The 20,778-nt window shown below is 34.7% G+C and overlaps 1 protein-coding gene across 1 annotated transcript in view; it reads left to right on the top strand.

The window, feature by feature from the left end:
- Window positions 1-20,778, top strand: part of CFAP47 (cilia and flagella associated protein 47) — a 349,717-nt gene that overhangs the window by 10,277 nt on the left and 318,662 nt on the right. Inside the window, exons 4-21 of the mRNA XM_075097894.1 lie at window positions 1,001-1,139; window positions 2,125-2,353; window positions 3,016-3,176; window positions 4,043-4,176; window positions 4,734-4,969; window positions 5,672-5,864; window positions 8,011-8,224; window positions 8,629-8,781; window positions 10,146-10,335; window positions 10,441-10,537; window positions 11,932-12,148; window positions 12,825-13,069; window positions 14,121-14,251; window positions 15,366-15,488; window positions 16,859-16,990; window positions 18,240-18,317; window positions 18,943-19,087; window positions 20,633-20,727. Coding sequence (XP_074953995.1) covers window positions 1,001-1,139; window positions 2,125-2,353; window positions 3,016-3,176; window positions 4,043-4,176; window positions 4,734-4,969; window positions 5,672-5,864; window positions 8,011-8,224; window positions 8,629-8,781; window positions 10,146-10,335; window positions 10,441-10,537; window positions 11,932-12,148; window positions 12,825-13,069; window positions 14,121-14,251; window positions 15,366-15,488; window positions 16,859-16,990; window positions 18,240-18,317; window positions 18,943-19,087; window positions 20,633-20,727 — 2,912 coding nt within the window. The remainder of the gene's footprint in view (window positions 1-1,000; window positions 1,140-2,124; window positions 2,354-3,015; window positions 3,177-4,042; window positions 4,177-4,733; window positions 4,970-5,671; window positions 5,865-8,010; window positions 8,225-8,628; window positions 8,782-10,145; window positions 10,336-10,440; window positions 10,538-11,931; window positions 12,149-12,824; window positions 13,070-14,120; window positions 14,252-15,365; window positions 15,489-16,858; window positions 16,991-18,239; window positions 18,318-18,942; window positions 19,088-20,632; window positions 20,728-20,778) is intronic.

Below are 20,778 nucleotides of genomic sequence, written 5' to 3'. Positions count from 1 at the left end.
AATGAGATAACCTATATTACATACGCATCTATAACTAGTTTGCATGGTGTGCAATTTCTCATGTTGTATAGGAACTGATTCTAGTTATAAACTCTGTTGCATGATGCATGCAGGCTGCATGATAGAGTTTTGCAGGATTGGATACAGGCAAAATTAGAATGAAAGTAATGGTTAATGAAGAATGTATTGAGGGCAGACAAAGGAATAGTTGCTGAATCTGTGTTTCTGTAGGCTCTGCAAATTGTAATGCAGGTCGCACTAACAGGCAGCACGTAAATTGTATCAGCAGGAAGTGCTGCATGCTGGCCTGTGACTCAAGGATTTCATTTCACATGTCATCCCATGCACAAAATGAGTCCTTTGTTCCTGCGTCTGATCTCATAGCAGAGATTATCTATCGTCTGAGGTTAAGCACTGCATTTTTCCTCCAACATTTGAAACAGTTTCTTGCTATCTATGATATGACATATAACTAGTGCTGCTGTGTATTAAATACACATTTCATAATTTTTTCACATTTTAAAAAATATTTTTATAACCTAGAGATGTTCACTGTTCTCTTCTGCAGTAAATTGTGTTGTGTACGTACCAAATCATGAAAACTATTGTTATCTGCAATATGCACTTAACTTTCTAGCTATGGTAGCTGCCTAGAGCTGAGTATAAAATATCCCATAGCTTAAAAAATGTTACTTAGAGCTGCTTTATGATATAGTAATTTTTCTTTGGAATGTGAGTACCTTTTCTGTTACAATCACAACTTGCAGAGTGGCATTGGACATGTGGGTGTGATATATAAAGAAAGCTGGAAATTGTGATCTACTCTGTATTAAAAATAGTTTTGAAAAAGATAAACTCTGTGTTTCCTGTTTCCATAGGAAAATGTACTGCTTGTAAATATCTGCATTACGTGTTTTGTAATTCCAAATGTGTAGTAGAAGAATATAAATCTACAACTTTATGTTGTGTAACATTTTGTTTATCATTCTGTTTCTTTTAGGTACATTTAAAATATTATATGATGGGGGTGTCCTGCTTAACATAGAACCTACCAGTGGAGTGGTAGAGCCAAAATCTATGAAGACGGTTAAAGTGGACATCTGCACCGATGTACCCGGAATCATCAAAGAAGTGTTAAAGTGAGTGTATGACTGAAGAAAAACAGTTCTATAAATTACATTTTTGCCTGTTATTAACTCTAGCCTATATTATGAATGTTTATTGGATAAAGTTAAGCTCCTAGGTGTCAGTTGCTGTCTTCAACATTTATTTTTATTAAATTAATTTGATGATTATATTATTTCCACAGAACAGTGATGCATAAATTGTATACTGGCTGTGTTATCAAAGATCTCTAATAAGTTGTAATGATATAGGATGTTTGCACCGCTTTCAAGTATACAGCTAACCAAGACCTTGTATCTTTCACCTTTCTCCACATCCTGTGTTCCTTACTTTTTTTTAAGCTTCTGTAACTTTGCTATTTTTCTTTTGGCTCTGTGTGTTTCAGGAGTCTCAGAAACTTTATGATGTCATTTGCTGTATCTTACTTTAAATGGAGGGGATGTATTTGCAACCACCAGGTTTTTAAGAATAGACTATTTTTAAATGCCTATCTTGTCTCTCTTCAAATGGTGAATATAGTCTTTTTAGGAAGTGCCTGAATTTGGAAGTGGATACCAATCTGGAAAGTCCTTTTCAATCCTATTTTCTTATAATAGTGAATAGGTTGTGGTTGGGGTTTTTTTTTGGGAGGGGATGTGTTTCCTTTTTTTGTTTTAAATTTATTGAGATATGTGACTTAAAATTCAGTTCTTCCTGTTCTTGCCTTTTGTAGCCTCTAGATAGATATCTACATACAGATCCTCAGGAATAAGAGTAGTGTATCATCTGTGAACATCTCTGATTCTTTTGAGATGTCATTCCTATTGTTTCAAACATCAAAAAAGGGGAAAAACTCAAAAATACCTCCCCGAACTTGCCCCGCTTAGTTTATCTATGAAAAGCCAATGATTTAAACACTCTGATTTGGTTTAGTTTTGCCTAGGTTCTAACATAAACCAAACTGAATATTTCTAACACTTTTCTATATTACCTATTGCTGCTTGCTACTCTTACTGACAGAGTGGAGTTGGAAGGTCATGGCTGCACTGAAGTATGGATCAAAGCTGTTGTGGTTGAACAAGTTCTTAAAGTTCTAGGAGTGTCTTGTGGAAATATATTGGAATGCATTAACTTTGGACCAGTTTATTTTGGGTCTTCGAAGACTGAACAAATATTTCTCTACAATGAAAGTCCTGAGTGTATGGACTGGGTAGCAGTACTGGAAGACAATGCTGTTGGAGGAGAGATGGTAAGATAGTGTTCTGGTTTTTATTTTAGCTGAAACTTCTTTTAATTTCTGCTTCTGCATTTTTTGTTTCTCAACATTTATCTTCTAGTAGTGTTTACTATGTTATACTATTTCCTGATCAATAGGTTTTCTGAAACTTCTGTCCAACACATACCTTTTTTTACTATAAATTAACCTTGGAATTAAGTCTTTCAGGTATTTCTCTTTCCCTATGTGACATCTTAACCTCAACAGTGTTAAGTAGGTTCCCTGGGTCTATTTGTTTTGTTTTATTGGGGTTTTTTTTTGGCCTTCGCTTGACCTACTGGATTTCTTATAATTTAGTAGGAGTTATCAAAGTATATTTTGATATTCTAAGATGTTAAACATCTGTGATTTCGCTTGTTTATCTCAGATAGTGAAATCATCTGAATGAACATCACCTTTAAAAAAGGGAATTCAAAACATTGACATGAAATTGATGCTGAAAAATTGATTAATTAGCCATGTGATATGTAACTATGTCAATGCTATTATTTATGTTACATATTTCTGCTCATGAAAGACATGAAAATGTTAGTGTAGGGGGAAAAAAACCCCAAATACAAAAGGGGAAGCAGAACAGGCTGAATTATTCCACATTTTGATTGTGGTTTTTTTTGTTTGTGGGTTTTTTTTTTTAGGGGACAGATCTTCAGAGGAGTACAGATGCTGCTTTACAAGACTTAAGCCTCAAAAATAGAACAAAAGATGTAGATGTTTCCACCTTGATCTTGTGTATTCCCAGTCAAGGAACCTTGCTACCTTATGAGAAATCTTTGGTTACATTGTGCTTTAGTCCAAAGTGAGTGAGTGGTCCAAATTAGACACATGCACACAAAAGTTGCTTGGTCTAAACAATTTTGTAAAGAGCTGTGTTAGAGAAAATAGTTTTAAGTTAATGTGTCTGCAGATTTTTTTCTGAATTACTTCTTATGTATTTGTGTGTGTGTTAAAAGAAATTGCTTGGCGTGATACTACAAATGAGAAAGCAAAGTCTGAAGTGATTATTGGGAGATGTTCTATAATACATTAAGAATGTATTTGAACTAATGGTTAAGCTTGTTTTGTGAGAACAAGAATTGTATTAGATTTTGCCAAGGGAACTAATTGCAGCTCCATTAAATATGTTGAATCTCTCAAGATTGTTGAGAGAGTTCTACAGTGTCAAATTAAGTTCCTTTTTAATGACTGCAGAATTATTTCATAAAGATATACTGTATCTGCGGCATTATGAAAGAGTATATATATTTCATCAACAAGAGACTGAAACATTTTGGAGAGTTTTCATTCCATTAAAAAAAAAGGTAGCGTAAAGCAACATTTTTTCTTCAGATAAGGAAAAGAAAAAGAAAATGAGCTCTTGCCATTTTCTCTTACTTAAACTCTAATTATAGGTGACTATTATGCATATAATACTTGTTTATAAAACTGTGGTAGACTGGGAAAGATACCAAATTACTAGTATAATAGGCATACAATATGTGTTGAACTTAAAGTTGTTACTGTTTCATTTTCCAAAAGGAAGTATAAAGATAATTTCTTCAAGGTGTATCCAACAGCAAAGAAGCCAGACTGGATGATGAAAAATAAGCCTTGATTTTTTTGTGGGTTGGGGTTTGGTGGTTTGTTTTTTTCCTGTCTGGTAAGTACAGATTGTGACTCTTACAGAAAATTTAAAAGGGACTTTGGAGTGAATGACTCATCACTGAAACGAGATTACGTACTCTTTCTGAGATTTGAAGCTGTTGGGAATAAAGATGGCTATCTGCAGGCCCTCAGTGATGATGGCACAGCAATCACAAGTATGTTATCAGAAATGTATATATAGATGATAAAAATGTATATCATGATTTTTAAAAATCTTTTTAGCAGTTTTATGGGAAACCTGTTTTTATTTTATTTATAGCAATACAAATAAAGTATTGTAACTTATATCTTTAATGCTTTAGCACCAAAAACTCTTTCAACAGTGAGTAGAAGGGAGGAGGGAATCATGCATGTCATGAATACACCTGCTGGTAGTGAACACCTAGAACTTAATTATAAATGTAAGTATTTGGAGGACATAAACCCCCCCCATCCATTTGCAAGTCACCAGCACTTTGTTACTACCAGTTTTGAGCATTTTCAAGTGAATATTTGATCACCCTCAAATCCCTTAATGGGGGATAAGTTATCTAACAGCCATTATAAGGAAGCATGTCTGTATTAAGGTTATAGAAAATTGCACTACAAATTATACTCTATTATGGTATTATTTTGTTTTTGCAACCATACAACTACAGGATGACTCTTCTGTTAGTAAGCTAATAGGTGTATGAAGTGTTTTTGGGTTTTTTTTTGTGTTTGTCTATTGCAGTGAATCAGCCTCCTCACATGGAGTTAGCTTTGACAGGTTCTGGGCTTCCTGTCGTGTTAACTTTTAATCCAGGACCAGTTATTAAGTTTATGGACTGTTTCCTGGGTGAACAAACACAAGTTCTATGCACACTCGAAAATGAATCTGAGTCCCTTCCAGTAAGATTCAGCTTTCGCAAGACTGCTCACTTTAATATTTCTCCTGAGAAAGGAAAAATTAAAAAAAACTCAGCAAAGGTAATTACCTCTTTCTTTTAGATTATGTAGACATGCAGATTACTTTAGAGTGGTCACCAGTGGGATTTATTGAAAGTAAACTAGAACAATTTCATTTCAGTAGCCATGGTGTTTACTATCAGCCAAATATATGATTTTTTTTTTCTCCTTATGTAGAGTCTTTCAGTGCTCTATCCTTTACTCTAGGAAGCAAAAAGTGTTATTTTAAATTTGGAAAAAATAATTGCAGTACTAAAGAAACTTTACCCGGGTTTTTCCTGGCTTTAGATTTTTTTTTTTAATATATTTTACTGACTTGAAAAGATTGATTTATACACAAGCCTTTGCAGCATTATTTTAATTTCTTTCAGTAAATCACGAATATTCAAATAATATAACATATCTTTTAATGGAAGAAACTTGGCCAAAGCTAAGTCAAATATGGAGACATTTATAATTCCACAAACCTGTAACTCAGGGCACAAGAAAGAACAATTTGTCCCAGAAATGAGCAAGTGAGACTGTGTGGTGTTCTAACGTGTAGCAGCTTTATATTTCCTTATATTGCTAATTTATGTGTGGCAGCTGGTATATGCTAAAAGCCCGGTTTTGAACACCTATCTTAGAAGTGAGTGTGGAGACAAGTGACTCAATTAAACAGAATTACACAAAAGTTTTCTCTTTGCTTTTCTGCCTTGTGTCATAATGACTTTTCTTTTCTAGGTTGTGATATTTTCATTTTCTCCACATCAAATGGGAACATTTGAAGTGAAGCAAGTTGTTGATATCATTGGTACAGGACTAGAGAAAAATAATTTACAGGTTTTGAAGACAAAGTCCTTTCACCAAATATATCTGAGCTTTATTGGTGTGTGCAAATCCAAACAAAAAACCATTCTATTCAAAATTAATCCTGGTAAGATGCTAAAAAGATAAGTGACAAGTGATAAAATGTTTTAAAAGTACATTTTTAACACTTTAAAATAGAATTTTTTACTATTTGTAGTTTATTTTTTAAAAATATCTCTTTGGGAGTTGAGGGAATGCTCATTTGTACAACAGACACCCATGAGAGTATAAAACAATAGCTAAAATAATGGTAAACACCCCCCCATCCCACCCCTATATTTTAACAAAATTTGAACTTTTAAAGCATCCATTTTCATCATACGATTATTTAACTTTTATAAATCAGAAAATAAAGGCTTCATTTTTTGGCAGCCATGCCATTGCACAGTGCGAGTATGTTTCAGTTGTAAGTAGAGAGATGGGTAAAGCACAGAAAGACGTTAGGAAAGATAACAGGCCATTCTTTATTGATTTAAAGTTACTACTGCCAGATGAATTTGCCAGCTAATACAGCCTGCTACCTGTCCCATGTCCATTGACTCTTTTCATCCTATAAAGAATCTTTCAGGGTACGCAATAATTAGTCTCTAATTTGATCCTCAGATTCCTACCATGTCCCACGAACAACCACTTTACAGTAGATTTGACTAAGCCTGTCACTGGGTTTTAGAACGAGTCATGGGAAACGTAGCTTTTTCTAGCATCACGTATGCCGTAGCATCTGCAGGTCGTAGTGGTGCAACAGGGCTGTCATCTGGTTCTGTGTGTAGATAAGGAGGGGAGCATGAATACACCTTGACTGACTGCTGTGCAATTGAAGATGTACTCGCTAATGAAAAAGGAAGGCAATTCCCATTTTTTTTCAGAGAAAGCATTGTGGGGACGTAAAAAGAGGGAGTAATTGGAAAGGCAGGATAAAATGATGTTCTTTTTACAAATACCAGAATGGTTGGTAAGCCACTGGACATTCCTGCTACTTTCAGGAAGGTATTTCAAGACCATGGCAATCAAGAATTAATAAGAAACTAAAGTTTTGCAATTTCTGGGTTTTATTGTTGAAATCCAGAATTCCTGCAGTTTTTCTGCTTCAAAAACACAGTTAAAATGTTTCTGTGAATCAAAGATGTAGTGTAGTATTCAAGTTTTGTCAGATTTTCTAAATGTTCTTGTCTAGCATTTGCTCTATTAACGTCCCCCTTCTGCTCCTATTTGCAGGTGTATAAAGAGGTTATGAGGGCTATCTGTACTCTGTAGGCTACTGGTATCTGTGTTTTGCTTTTAAGCTACATTGAGGTGTGGAGGAAAAGTAAGGTTTTCAGATTCTTGTATAGATGGGTTCTATATCTTCCTTAGTTCTCCCAGTCTCTGTGAATGCATACTTCTCTCTGTAGTTTGTATTCTGTGGTGGGGGAAAGAGACTGGAATGAAGCTTCTTGTAAACTGTGCCTCCCTGGGCAGTGGAAGTTGTAATCACTCCTATAGTTTGGAGGATGAAAAGTAGGTTGGTTGGTTTTTGGTTTTGGGTTGGGTGGGTTTTTTTTGTTTGTTTGTTGTTGGTTTTTTTTGTTTGTTGGTAGCCATTTGAGAGTAAAGTAAGGCTAAAGTGGGTAAAATGAACATGTTTAGTTTAATGTATCAATTTTTTACAGGTGAGGGAGGAAGGGGCAGTTGAAGAATGGATTTATTTATTTATAGTGCTGTTTTAAATGTGTATCTTTATGTAGAAGTGGTGAGGAAACGCATGGTTTCTGTCACAATTTTTCTCTTTGACTTTAATGTGTACGCGCTTTTCTAAAACTAGAGTGGAAAAGATGTGAGTTCTTTTTTAAGTTGGGATAGCTTGGGGAGTTCATTGTCAAAAATCATGCCTGTGTTTGCAGCCCTAAGTCAAACTTCAGGACACTACGAACAGCGTCGTGACAGAGGCAGCTCTGAGTGTTCAGTCATGTACACGTGCAAGACAAAGCGTCGCAGCTGGACATATTAGTGGTTGGATGGATAGTAGTGGATCTAGGCCAGGGAAGTTGGCTGGCTCTTAGTATGGTCTGAATACCTTCTTCCCTCTTGTCTGAGGAAAACATAATGGGATGGGCGACTGATTATTGGGCTGCTGGGTGGACCAGTATAAATTAAGAAATATTTTTCTAATACTTTGAATTTTGTTTTGAAAGTATTAGTGTAAGTGTGTGTAATATGTTTATTTGAATTTTAAGGTATAACACCAATGATTTCCAATGCAACTGGACAGTTTGTGGCTGATGGCACAGGACAGTGCACTGGTACAGCCCCTGTGGCAATGCTTAAATCAACCCAAACACAAATTCATACTCACTGGATAAACAGGAATTGTAAGGGTGATGCACTTATAGCTTTTCCTAATGATCGCGCAGCCAGCATTAGGCCTAGTGAACGGAATAAAAAGTACAGGTAAAAATTATACAAATATAATATTTAAACCTACACATTTGTACATACTGTATAGTAGATCAAGACTTGTTACTCATATGATAGTTTACTCTCTGCTGCCCCTCCCCCCCCAAAAGGCTGAAAGGTCTTTAAATTTCACTGCATTCTTACATTCTACTTAACCTTGAGCCTCTTGCACATGAATTTGAGTTGCTTTTCTTATGTGAAACTACAATTGTAGCTATTACAGTTTAAATATTTCATTTTTATGGTTACTTTTACAAGGTCAAATATTAATAATCAGCTGTGATAAGAAACATGTTTGCAATGAAATACGTATGTAGCAAAATCAATGTTTTCTCTCTAACAAGACCCAGAATCATTTCACACGTGTAGTGAAACTACAATTCTCTCTAAATATTTAGGACTATTTTCACAAAGACTGAGAGATATAATTATATAGATCCAGAATTTTCTTATACTGACTGTGAACGACTGTCAAAAGAAGCACATAAGAAATACTACGCAGACTTCATTTCTAGTTTAAGGCAGCATCGTTTACAGAAAGATGACACTAGGTAAGACTTTGCTTAAAGGATAAATAAATATTTTAGTCTCAGAGGAAAAATATGTGTATATATGTGCAGAATTAACGTAGTGGCACCACTAAATTTGTCCCATGCTGAAATGCTTAAGGTCTTGGGACCTTCATTTATAATGCATTCAAAACCCATTTTGTTCAAATGCCCATTTACTCATTTCCTGCATAAAATGTAGGGACAGAGGCATGGAACTTAAAATAAATGCCAAGTTTTAAGAAGAGTTTCTTATGGTTAATAGGAAAAACCTAACATTTATTGTATTGGATTCTCTTTTCTTTTTATAAAATAAATTGTACATATTTCCAACTAGTTTGTCTGGCTCACTCAAAGTGATGGGTTCAGTATGTCAATTATGATAGAATTTGCAGAATGAAGTAGATAAGATTAAAGGATTGTATTCATCTTATAGCCTTATAGTAAATTTTCACTTCATGAATTTGTGTATTTGGTTGGTGTGGTGTAGAGCAAAATCATGGAAAAGCAGAACTGACAGCTCAGCTACTTATAAAAGCTTTATTAAAAAAAAAATAAAGCTTGTAAACTCTTAAAGCAAGAGAAGTGATACCTTAAGAGAGTTAAATCTGCAAGACTCATTATTTAAGAATTATTGATGCCAGTGGATTATTCTTGTAATCTCAATTTACCTTGCTCTGTGTATATACATTGTGATTCAGGCAGAGTGTGCAGAGCTGGATTTATTTTATTTTTATGCATGCACGTGATGTGTGGCTTTCTTGAAAGGAACTGGTGGTGTGTAGTGGGTGAACTGTTATTTATATGACCATCATGCATATATTCAAGGTACATTGTATGAGGAGCAAGAACAGAAAGGAAAATTTCACAGTTAGGAAATGAATTTCACTTTTACTATCACATGTAGTAGCAATTTTTCTGAACACTTGATATGAGACATCTATGTAAGGTCTCTGGAAGTTTCAAATCTCTTGGTTGCAGGTGAAATTGGTTGGAGTTGAACCTTGACCAAGATAAGTAAATTGCTCTGAAAACTGGGCTATTAGTGCTTGACTTTACAACTTAATTGTTCTTTAAGAGGTATTTTAGGCATGATATAATATTTATATTTTGGTGGCCATAGTGCTTGCAACCTATTTAGCTAAGCAATTGCCACCAATGTGCAATAGATACTAATCCTTGTCTAAACAGTACAATAAAAGACTTTTCAAGGCATTTTCTGTGCTCAAGTGTTTTTAATAATGAGATATTCCTACTTGAAGTATTATTTCTTACATTTAAAAATCTTAAATAGTTTAATGTGTAGAACATGGAATGCTCAAACTTCTAGATTTCCATATTATTTTTTTTCTTCCCTTCCCCTATAGGCAGTTTTATATTTATAACAATTCTGTGAACATAGGCCTTAAACCAGCTGAAGGGCTTATGTCACCAAAGATGTCAATCACAGATTTTCACAAGGAGAAGCTGCAGTTCGAAATGCTTCCTTTAGATGAGAATTGCCTATTAACTAGACGAAAATTGGCAGCAATTGGTTCTAAATCTTCAGTCAAAGAAGTAAGTTAAATGATTGAGTAGTAATGTAAGCATAACGTGCTTACCATATAAGAAACCATACGAATTTTGATCCTGCTCTGAGAAGATGTCTCGTGCTTATCACAGGTTTGGAGTGGGCTTAGTCCTATGCCATCTTCTACCCAAGAGAAGGAAGATTGTAGTCTAACTTTGACATCCAAGCAGCTTCATCAGATACTCATTGGTAAGAATTTTAGTGTGGTTACTAAATGCATATAGTTGTTACAAAAGCACTTATAGTAACGCAATTTAGACTCATAATCGTTCACCTTAAATAGAAAATAGCTTGACTTGGTGGCAGCTTGATATCTACAGTAGTGTTTAACTAAAGCTTTGTACTTTTCAGAAAAAACTGAGATAGATTTGGTATGAACATGTAAAAGGAGAGTTTCCTTTAAAGACTGCTCGTTCCACAGCCTATTATAGAGAAAGCAACACAGCATCATATGAGGGTTGCTCATACCCTTATGCCTTGTTACTGGAGGTATTTAATACCCCTGGAGGTATTTAAAAGATGTGTGGACATGGCACTTCAGGGCATGGTTTAGGAGGCATGGGGGTGTTGGGTTGATGGTTGGACTTGATGATCCTAGAGGTCTTTTCCAACCTTAATGGTTCTATGATTCTATGGATATTATCTGTACCAGCATTAATATCAGCAAGATTCATGGGAGTGTTCAGAATGTTTCTGGGAATTAACTGTGAACAGTGATACCCCAAAAAAGTAAAACTTCTTCAGGATCCTCCTTCAAAATAATTTCAGTAGAATGCTCTGTGATGCGGAGTAACACCTTCTAAAATCTGTGAGGGCCTCGTCTATTAACAACACTTGGTACTGAAACAGGTCTATTATAAGCTCAATTTTTGATTCATTAAAATTATTTAGCAGCAAAGTGAAAATTTTCAGTACTTTCTGGGTTTTTTTCCTTTATTTTCAGTGAAGCCAGAACTTGAGTAGTGTAGTGGTGTATGCTGATACACTTGGGGAACGGTAGAATAAGATAAACATATTAATACAAAAAGTACTTAAAGTTTTATAAGATGTTTGATTAGTGCCGTGAGCACTAAAGTTGCAGACCAGCATAAAAACTGGTGATAGCAGTAAATAAAGTATTGAGATAATTCTGTCACCATAAAATTACAGGTGTTATTAAACCAAATGCTCGCACATCAGGGAGCAAATAAGAATTTAAGTATATAAATTCTCAGTGGATTGCTGGTTGTCCAGCCATTTAAATATCTGATTATTAAAAGGAAGTATTTATGATTATTAATAATACCCTCAGTAATGAGCACATTGCTTTTCCTATTTTCATAGCTGGCTAACACACACAGAATTAAGAAATAAATGGTGGTGCTGGCTTTTGAGTTGTACTACTGAAAACATTCACAGAACATGCATGGTGTATTTACCTCCAAATTTTAGTGTCAATTTGTTCTGCTACAGGATTGTTCTAGCTGGCTAATTCTGTAATTTGAGGAACAAAAATGTTTTGATCATAATGTTTTAGTAATTATGCTTCCTTCTTTTAACTTTTACTTTTTAGTGTAAAAGATCTTATTTCTTACATATTCCAGGTCCTTCTACTTTAGATTTTGGTGACGTTTGTGTGTATTCTACAACAGCCAGAAAACTGCACATCATCAATAACTTGTTAGTTCATATATGGATACAGATTGAGATTGAAATTGATGAATTACAGCAGACAAGTCCATTGTGTCAGGTGGTGCCTCCTCTTACAAAGACTCATATTCCAATTGTATTCGAGACAAACACTCTTGGAGTATTTAAAAGGTAAGGCTTCTTATATTTGTCTTGATTTATGTATGTTCTTCACAGTAGTAGAATAAAAAAAATCATGTGGCTGGTTTAAACTCGGTGTAATTATGGTAACTGTTAATGGTGTACACTCATTTGTGGTGATACTGCAATAATTAATGCTGTTTCATGTTGCAAAATTTTGCTAGCGTAATAATGTTTTTTAGGGTTTAAAAAACACCCAACAAACTGTTCTGTCAAAAGCCCGTATAGCCACAGGTGTATCAGGGGAAGAATGTTTGCTATTACATTGTATTTGTTAGGAGAAATTTTATGGAAAATACCGTGCTCTTTCTGGCATAGTGTTGCATCACTGAATCTATGCTCAGATCTTTTGATTCATGTCATGGGTAAACATGTAGGCAAACTGTTTTCTTAGCCTTCTGGTATGGAGACCGAACACTCACTTTACTAATGCTGTTAAAATGACTGTATGAGGTCGATCATCCTTTGGGATGATCTTCACTTCTGACGTGGTTTAAGTTGTATGCAAAACAATTACAAATTGCTTCCTCTTGTCAGTCTTAACTCTGTGTTCACTCTCAGTTGTTTTGTTAAGCATTTTCATGCTAAAGATTTCATATAATTTTACTCTGACTACAACATAATAAATACATAAAAATATTGAGAAATATCTGCTTTTATGTTACAGATCTTTTACTTACACAATAAACAACCAACATCTTGGGCATGTGGTGGTAGTTGCAAAAGCAGTGTCTGTTGAACTTGAGCTGTCTGCAAGGGAACTGATTTTAAATCCTGTTCCTGGCTACCTAGCAGAGACAGAGTTTAGAACAACTGTCAGGATATACAATCGCAGAAACCATCCTGCTGAGTTTACTTGGAAACCTATACTTACAGATAGAGGAACTGCATTTTCTATACAGCCAGCCAAAGGTATACTATGCAAGTACAGTGTGTGTGCACGTATCCTAAATGTCAATAATGTTAAGTAAGACAAACATTCAGCTGATGCTATAAACTTTTTGTTTAATTTAAAATGTAACTTAAAATTTTAATTTTTTTTAAAAATATATTTGGGTCAATATCAGTGTGTCCCAAAAGCAGTATCAGGTCAATGTTAGTACCATAGCAGCGCTCCCTGTATAAGCCCTAATCTGAGTGCATACTCAGTCCAGTTTGTTGTTTCTACGTCCAGCTAGCACCACTTAGGTAATAATTTCTCTCAGCACAGTTCTCTGTTACCTCAAAAGTGAGGCAGCTATTTAATGGCAGTTAGCAGTATCATACACCTCGTCAGGATAGGAAATTTTCCAAAAGCACTATATGAATGGAGCTGCTAAGAGGTTGAGGTAGACGGACTGAGTGACACAAATGGAATTCAGTCTGGGATTAGTTTTCACTTCCATTATGGATCAATATTTGTTAGAAGTGTGTGAGACATTAGCTTTTACTGCTTTCCTTTGAAAGACAGTGTTGCGCAGGAGTATGTTGGAGCTCCATTATTAAAGAACTAAATGCTAACTGAATTGGCATTACACAGTTCAAACAAGGTTTGGCTGGATCAGGAGCTTGGTGTGCTCTGGTTCTTGAGAAAAGATATTTCTGCTGATAAGACTTAATAGTAAGCAAGAAAATGTATACAGTCTTTCCCAAAGTTGTTATTCTACAAGAAGGATAGCCTGTTCTTTTATTATTTTTAAATGTTGGCTATTTGAGTAATTCATGGCTAAAAAATACCAGTAAACTTTCAGTGTTTTTTACTGCAGGATACTAATAAACAGATTATACAATTGCCATGAGAATTCAGAAACTAATTTTACTTAATTCAGCGTAATGTTCAATACCTTTGAAATGTAGGCTTAGTCATCAGTAATAAGAAGGTCATTTTCACTTCAATGTGCTTATGCTATTTCTAATTACACAACATAATTTGATAATTGCACATCTGTATGCTATAACATGTAAATTATGAACATTTATTTAGGCTTTGTGGAGGCCTTTAGAGATCTGGAGTGTGAAGTTGTTTGGCATCCAGGGTTCAACTCTCCAGAAGCTGGAGAATTCAACTTGTGTGTGCGTAGAGGAAACACAATTAAGTTGAAATGTTTTGCAAAGGTAACAATTCATACAACAGATTTAGAGATGCAAAATATATGGAGTTTTTTAAAAAAAGTAATTTCTTAAGTATATTTCTATTATCATGCATGAAAAAATTATGCTAATTTCATGTGGCTTCTATTTGACATGTTTAACAATTTTGCTCCAAAGACATGATTGAGAAGGCAAGACAAAGACAATTTGCCGCCTTCTTGCTTTCCATGATATACTTCCTTTGACACTACAACTTAGCGGTCCTTATATATGAAGTGATAATTGTTCTTCTTGGCTCACTTAGTTTAGCCAAATGAAGGTTGAGAGGTGGTGTGATAGTTCTTCAGATATATATTAAAGGGATAAAAATGAAGGGGGGTGTGTGTATGTTTCAGAGCCTCAAGGTAACAACAGGCTATAATGTAATTTTGTATTGTTATTTGAACATGGTATATGATAATTCGAAAAGCAATGTTCTGGATAGTCTTCTAAACAGTGAAATTCAGCTTAGGTTAATAATTTGTCATCTTATGTTATATGCCAGGGAGTGTGAAGGAGACACATTTTTTTTTCTTTTTTACTGTATTCTACTGGCTGCATGCTCTAAAACTTCCTTTTTAGGAGCCAAGAAAACTTTTCCCTTCCTTTTGGTGTGCCTGCTTTCTTTTATTTCCTGCCCTGCCCCCCAGTAGCTTTTTTTTTCTTTTCTTCCTCTTCTTTTGAAGCCTAGGAAGTTGCCATATGTAAACCAGGATGTGTGTAAATTAGAGTATTAGCATTTCTACTGCTATTAAAAACTCTGAAGTATCTTGTCCTGATCACACATTTAGGATTAAAAAAAATTATGGAGCTTATGCTGTTAAATTAGATTTAATTAAAATATTTTTCTTTGTCTTGAAATTAGCCCAGGCATATCTCTGGGGTTGTGTCTGTTCATTTTGAATCTAAATAAGTTCAATACATTAAGTAAATCTTGTCTCACATTTAGACTGTGTTTGTCTATTTGAATACTTCTAATTTATGCATTTCCACAAGTATATTAGCTCATTATGTAATGAAAAGTAAATTAGGCTGAATTATTTATTTGTACTTAGTAAAATGCTATATAGTTTGCTTGCTTTCTCTTCTTTTTTTATAGCTTGGTACTACTAAAGTTCAATTTATGGAACAAAGGATACCCTTCAGTCACAGCCCAATGGGTTTATCTATTTGTAAGACAGCCATTCTTCAAAACACAGGATACAATCACGCGTACTTTCAAGTAAGCTAAAATTATTTTTAGCACATTTAGTTTCTTGGAGTGGGGAAGAAGGGAATTAATTTTATCAGATTATGTTACAGTTTTTGTTCTCAGTTATTAGATACACATCTACTTAAGTTTTTGTCTGATTTTCTGAAGAAACAAGGTTTATGTGAGTAGGAATTCTGTCCCTCTGACAAATTTGGATTGATGGATAGATGGAATGACAGAGAAGGCAAGTGGTAATGGTATAAAAGATTCTGGAAGTTTCCTGAGAACTGGTGGTAAGGGGAGACCCCATTGCTAGTGTAATGTATAAAAAAAACAGCTACAGCTTGGATTTTTTTATATTTTGAGAGACAAAGCAAACTGGCTAGTCATCCTGTTCAAACTGGCTGCCCAGTCAGACCAGTCATAGCAAATGTGATTACTTTCCTAGACTAACATCTGAGAGGAAGAGAGGCTGTATTATGAACTGGATAAGAGATGAGATGGGTGCCAGGGTGGGTAAAGACATAATACACAAATTAGTAGGAAACCCAACATTATTAGTTCTCCTGATCATAGAATAATTTGCTGTATTTATTTAGTGATGCACAATAATTTTCATTAAAATCGTCAGAATTTTTGTTACTATATTATTATGGTACTAAGAAACTTAATTAATGTATTTTGATTTGTACCATATTTCTCCATCCATCAACTGAGCATTGTAATGACAAGTATTATTACTACACTCTTGGAGAATGGGCCTGAAAGAATAAAATCAGCATAATCAATAAGAAAAACAAGCATACCCAGTTTTTTAAACCTCCACAATTACTCTTAAGCCAAGAGATGGCTGGCTGGTCATGGTCATTATCACTTGTGTAACTGTACTTTAAAAAGTTACCTGTTTGTATGCATTAGAAGAGAACAGATTCTATTTTGTCCTTACTAATTGTGGATAAACTGAATATTTACTCCTAGTATTATTATTGAACTTTATGCTATTAGGGTCCTATGTCCCATTTTCTTAACAAGGATGTCAAAAATGAAGTGATGAATTTATCTGTCACTGAAAAAATGATTTATAGAATATCCTATATATTAAAGTATTAATTTTAATAACTTATTGAAAACAGCCCGAAAACCAAATTGTGACATTTCTAACTGGTGTGCAAAAATTATTTCATAACAGATTCCTAAACAGGATAACTGTCAGCTTCTAGTATTTTGTTTGCCTGTGTTTTTGCCCCAAACTTCTAAGTTCAAGTTAATATATATTATGCAGGTTGTTGTAAGAATGTAAAATCTTCATGATATATTGGTATTTAAAAAAAAACCTACAAACAACTCCCCCCCATTTTACTTTTTTCAGTATTATTAATCTTTCATGTTTGTGTTTCAAGGTTCTTGATTCAAACCCACTGCCTGGAATGATGATTACCCCTTCTGAAGGGGTGGTACCTGTGGGAGGCCATGCCGATCTCAAAATCTGTTTCACTCCGAATGCAAAAATGAGTTTTGATACAAGAGTGGAGGTATTCAAAACTGGAAGAACTTGTCTTTTGAGTGTTATGTTGTGTGTTCATGTGTGGAGATGTGTGTACATTTGATCATCTTTTGGATTTTATCTCCAGTGTTCTAATGCTTTTTAAGAAAAAAAAAAAAAGAAAAAAAAGGAAAAAAAAATGTTTTCTTATAGCAGCTGATGGTTGCTATAACCTATTCTGTTATTTTGGTGTCAGTCCTGCTCTGAAACATCTTCACAGTTGGAGCTGATTCGTATTATACCATTGACAAGCTGTTGAAAGTAACGTGTGATTTTCTTCAGAAGATCATGTAGACGTATCTGCAGTTTTTATGATCTATAGAGGAGCAGGACTGGAACACTGCAGTGTCTTTATTTCTTGACTTCTTTTTGTGGACATCTTAGAGATGGATTTACTAATAGATTTGAGTTGATAATAGGAGTGCAATAGATATCTAATCCTATTTTGTTTTTTGCGTGCCTGATTCCCAACCTTGTCCTTGGTCAGATAAGTGAGAATGGGAAAAGGGATGCTATCATGAAGCTGGTCTTTTCTACGTTTTCTGACTCTAATCCTGGATTCTTCATCTTCTGTGGCTGCCTACCTTATGCTCCCTTAACCTAGTATCCATTTTTTTTCTCCACTTCTAAAACAGCTTGAGCATTGCTCAGAAGAATAGCATCTACTTTGTACCAGCACCTCTGTCAAGCAATTTGGTATATTTTGGTATACTTTTCAATCCTCACAGCTGCAGAATAGATCTAACCCATCCACTCAGCTTTCTCTTGTTGGAGAAAACTGGTCATTCCAGTGATACAGCCTCCTGCAACATTTTTTTTGTCTGCAGAAGGCTGGTCTGTCCTAAAACTTTGTTGTTGTTTTTGCTGGTTTTAGTTTTGTTTGTTTTAATTGACAGCTATGACTATTCCAGATACGGTATGCTGTAGAGGCATGATTGGTTCTTCTTTGAGGCCAATTCTCACTTGAATCCGTACATATATTTTCTAGAAAATGAAGGCATTTTCTTTACTACTTTGTATTTCCCTAACAAAAATGCATTGTATTATAAGGGCAGTGTTACTTTCATACTTGTATTTTCATTACAAATTATGCTGAAAGTCTCTCTCCATTCTATATCTGTGGGGTAGGTTGGTTGTATTTTTTTAAAAACTATTTTTAATGTAATTATGACAAATTTTGTGAAATAGTTATGTGAAAATGACCTTGTCAGCAATCACACTTTCATCCCTTCACTTAGGTAGCAGTGCGGGATTCAGGAGTACTGGTGCTTAGAATTGGTGGATTTGTAGAGATCCCTGAAGTAAACATTGATGTGGTAAGTATGAAGAAAGCGTAGCAATTGGTAAGACTGATAGTGTTTTGCTTTGTCTAGATGTCAATGTAGCTCATCCTTACTTCATATTTTTCAGTTTTTCCTATACTAACGTCCTGTGAAATTTATCAAAGAGAAGAATTTAGGAAGACAAATTAAAAACTAATTGTACATATAACAGTTGCACTAAATGCTAGCTGACAGGTTTAGCTTTTAAACTTGACAATGTGGAAAAACTGTTAAAAAGGAGGGATTTCTTTGAGATAGTTACAGGGAAAAAAAAAGCAATAAGGGAAAAGGAATCTATTGTTCTGTTTACTGAATGATGAAAACTTTCTGATGGTGTAACTGGACTTATGTATTGAATTCTGAACTGTTGCGTTTTATGTCCTGGGAAGATTTTAAAGGTAAGGGTTATGCAAGACAATTGATTAACCAAGCAATATTGATTAATATTGATTAATATTAAACAATATTGATTAATATTGTGTTATTATAACACAATAACACAATAAACAAGACTGTTATTGTGTTATAAATTGTGGATCTTTGAACAGTTGTATTTTTCACATTCTGTTCCATGATAAACTTGACTTTGATGCAATTTTTTTTTTCTTTAAACTTATAGGAACTGTTTGACTTTGGTGGTGTTTACGTTGGTTCCACAAAATCAATTCCCTTTTTGCTGCAGAACAAAGGACAAGCATGTACCAAAGTGGAGTTTGATTTTTCTAAGTATAAGGATTTTAAGCTGGATGCCAAAGACCGTTCAGGTATTTGCTTTTGCTATGTCAGAATTTTCATTAAATAAAGACTGGCTAAGAGAAAATCTGTCAGACTATTTCTGATATACAAATTTTCTGATTTAAGAAAACCTAAAGCAATTATTTTAAAAGTGCTGCTTAATATAAGTTAAGAGGACACATTTTGGGTTGCCTGTAAAATGACATTTGCCAAAGATAAGCATTTGGAAAATGTCAGGTTGCCTGTAGATTTTTTTTTTCCTTTTTTTTTCCCTATAGTTGCAAAGGTATGTTTAAAAAAAAAGTTTAAATAAGCTCTCACCACTTAAAATACAAAAAACTTTATAAATCCAACAAAATGAAGCCAAAAACCTATACTAATTCCCTATTCATGGACTCTTACCCACTGTTTTGAGAATGTTTACCCTTCAGTTAATTCATCAGTAGTATAAGGGTCCAGATTTCTTTTTTTCTAATGGTACAGGGTGTCTGCAGGTTAATCACAGGAGCTCTGTTCTGCCTGATGCCTAACTCAGAATGACATTGGGGCAACATATGGAATATGTTCCATATGTTGCATATTCTTATGTGCATATTCTTATCCTTCAATCATTGTTGCTTATCCCTTTTCTAGTCAGTCCTGGCATCTCCTTAGCCGTTGCAACATCTTTATTCATGAGAGAAATTTGCAGCTATGCTTATATGGCCTCTTGTCCCTGCAAGCTCAGGAAGTCAGGACTCCTTCTTTTGCAAGACATTATTATAATACTTAGTTGATTCTTTATGTAGAACTATATGTGGATGATGACAAAAAATGATCTGTCAGGAACAGAAGGGTTTTCTTACCGTGTGGTAGACTTAAAGGGAAGGTGAGGGCTCCTAGTCTCTTCCCTGGAAGAGAACTGTCAGACTGTCTACAACAGGCAGCTAGCCAGCATGGGAACTGACTCATGGCACGTGATTTCTAGATCAGAGTTTGTGCTTGAAACAAGTAATGTGACGTCCAGTCAGGTCTGGTACTTTTCAAATGGTGAATACTGGATGAATACTGATCCTGGTGTTCCAGGATGAATACTGATCTTGGTGGTATGTTACCTTGTTTATTGGCAACCCATGCTTCTGCCAGTGCCTTAAAATTGAGCACGGAAGTCTGAAGAATGAAGCAAGCCTTACTGTTAAACTTCTGTAGTGTAGATTATGCCTAAAAGTCATTTGGACAAATGGTTTCAACGAACTATTCTTCTCCCTGTGGTACTAGTTTTCATTACCTGGTTAACCGGTTTTGCCTAACGCTTTTAGTCAAAGGTAAATGATAACAGGTTTTTTTTCTGAAATATTGTGTTCTCTGTAATCAATAACTTTAATGGAAGTTACTGGTAATTAACACTTTTCTGAAAATTAGCTCCAGAATCCTAATGAAAAATACTATTTTCATTCGTAACTCTGTGAGAAATGTTTAGCATACAGGTATGTAGATACCGTATGTTGGAAATCACTTTGAAGTACTGCAACTATTACAAAGTTGATATTTAGTGTAATAACATCTGTAATTTGATTCTGAATTTTGTTTGACAGTGATTGACTGCTGTTCTTCAAAGCCTTATTTGTATTCGGTTAACTTGAAGGGAAAGTCAGCTTTGCAATGCTGGTTGTCCTTTGTGCCAAAAGAGGTAGGCTTATGGGGCAGTGGTGATTATGCTAAATTAAAATCATGCTCTCTG

Source organism: Phalacrocorax aristotelis, chromosome 1 (genome assembly GCF_949628215.1).
Source record: "Phalacrocorax aristotelis chromosome 1, bGulAri2.1, whole genome shotgun sequence".
In the NCBI taxonomy this organism is placed as follows: Eukaryota; Metazoa; Chordata; class Aves; order Suliformes; family Phalacrocoracidae; genus Phalacrocorax; species Phalacrocorax aristotelis.
The sequence above is the reverse complement of the archived record's forward strand: the minus strand, read 5'-3'. Positions and strand labels throughout refer to the sequence as shown.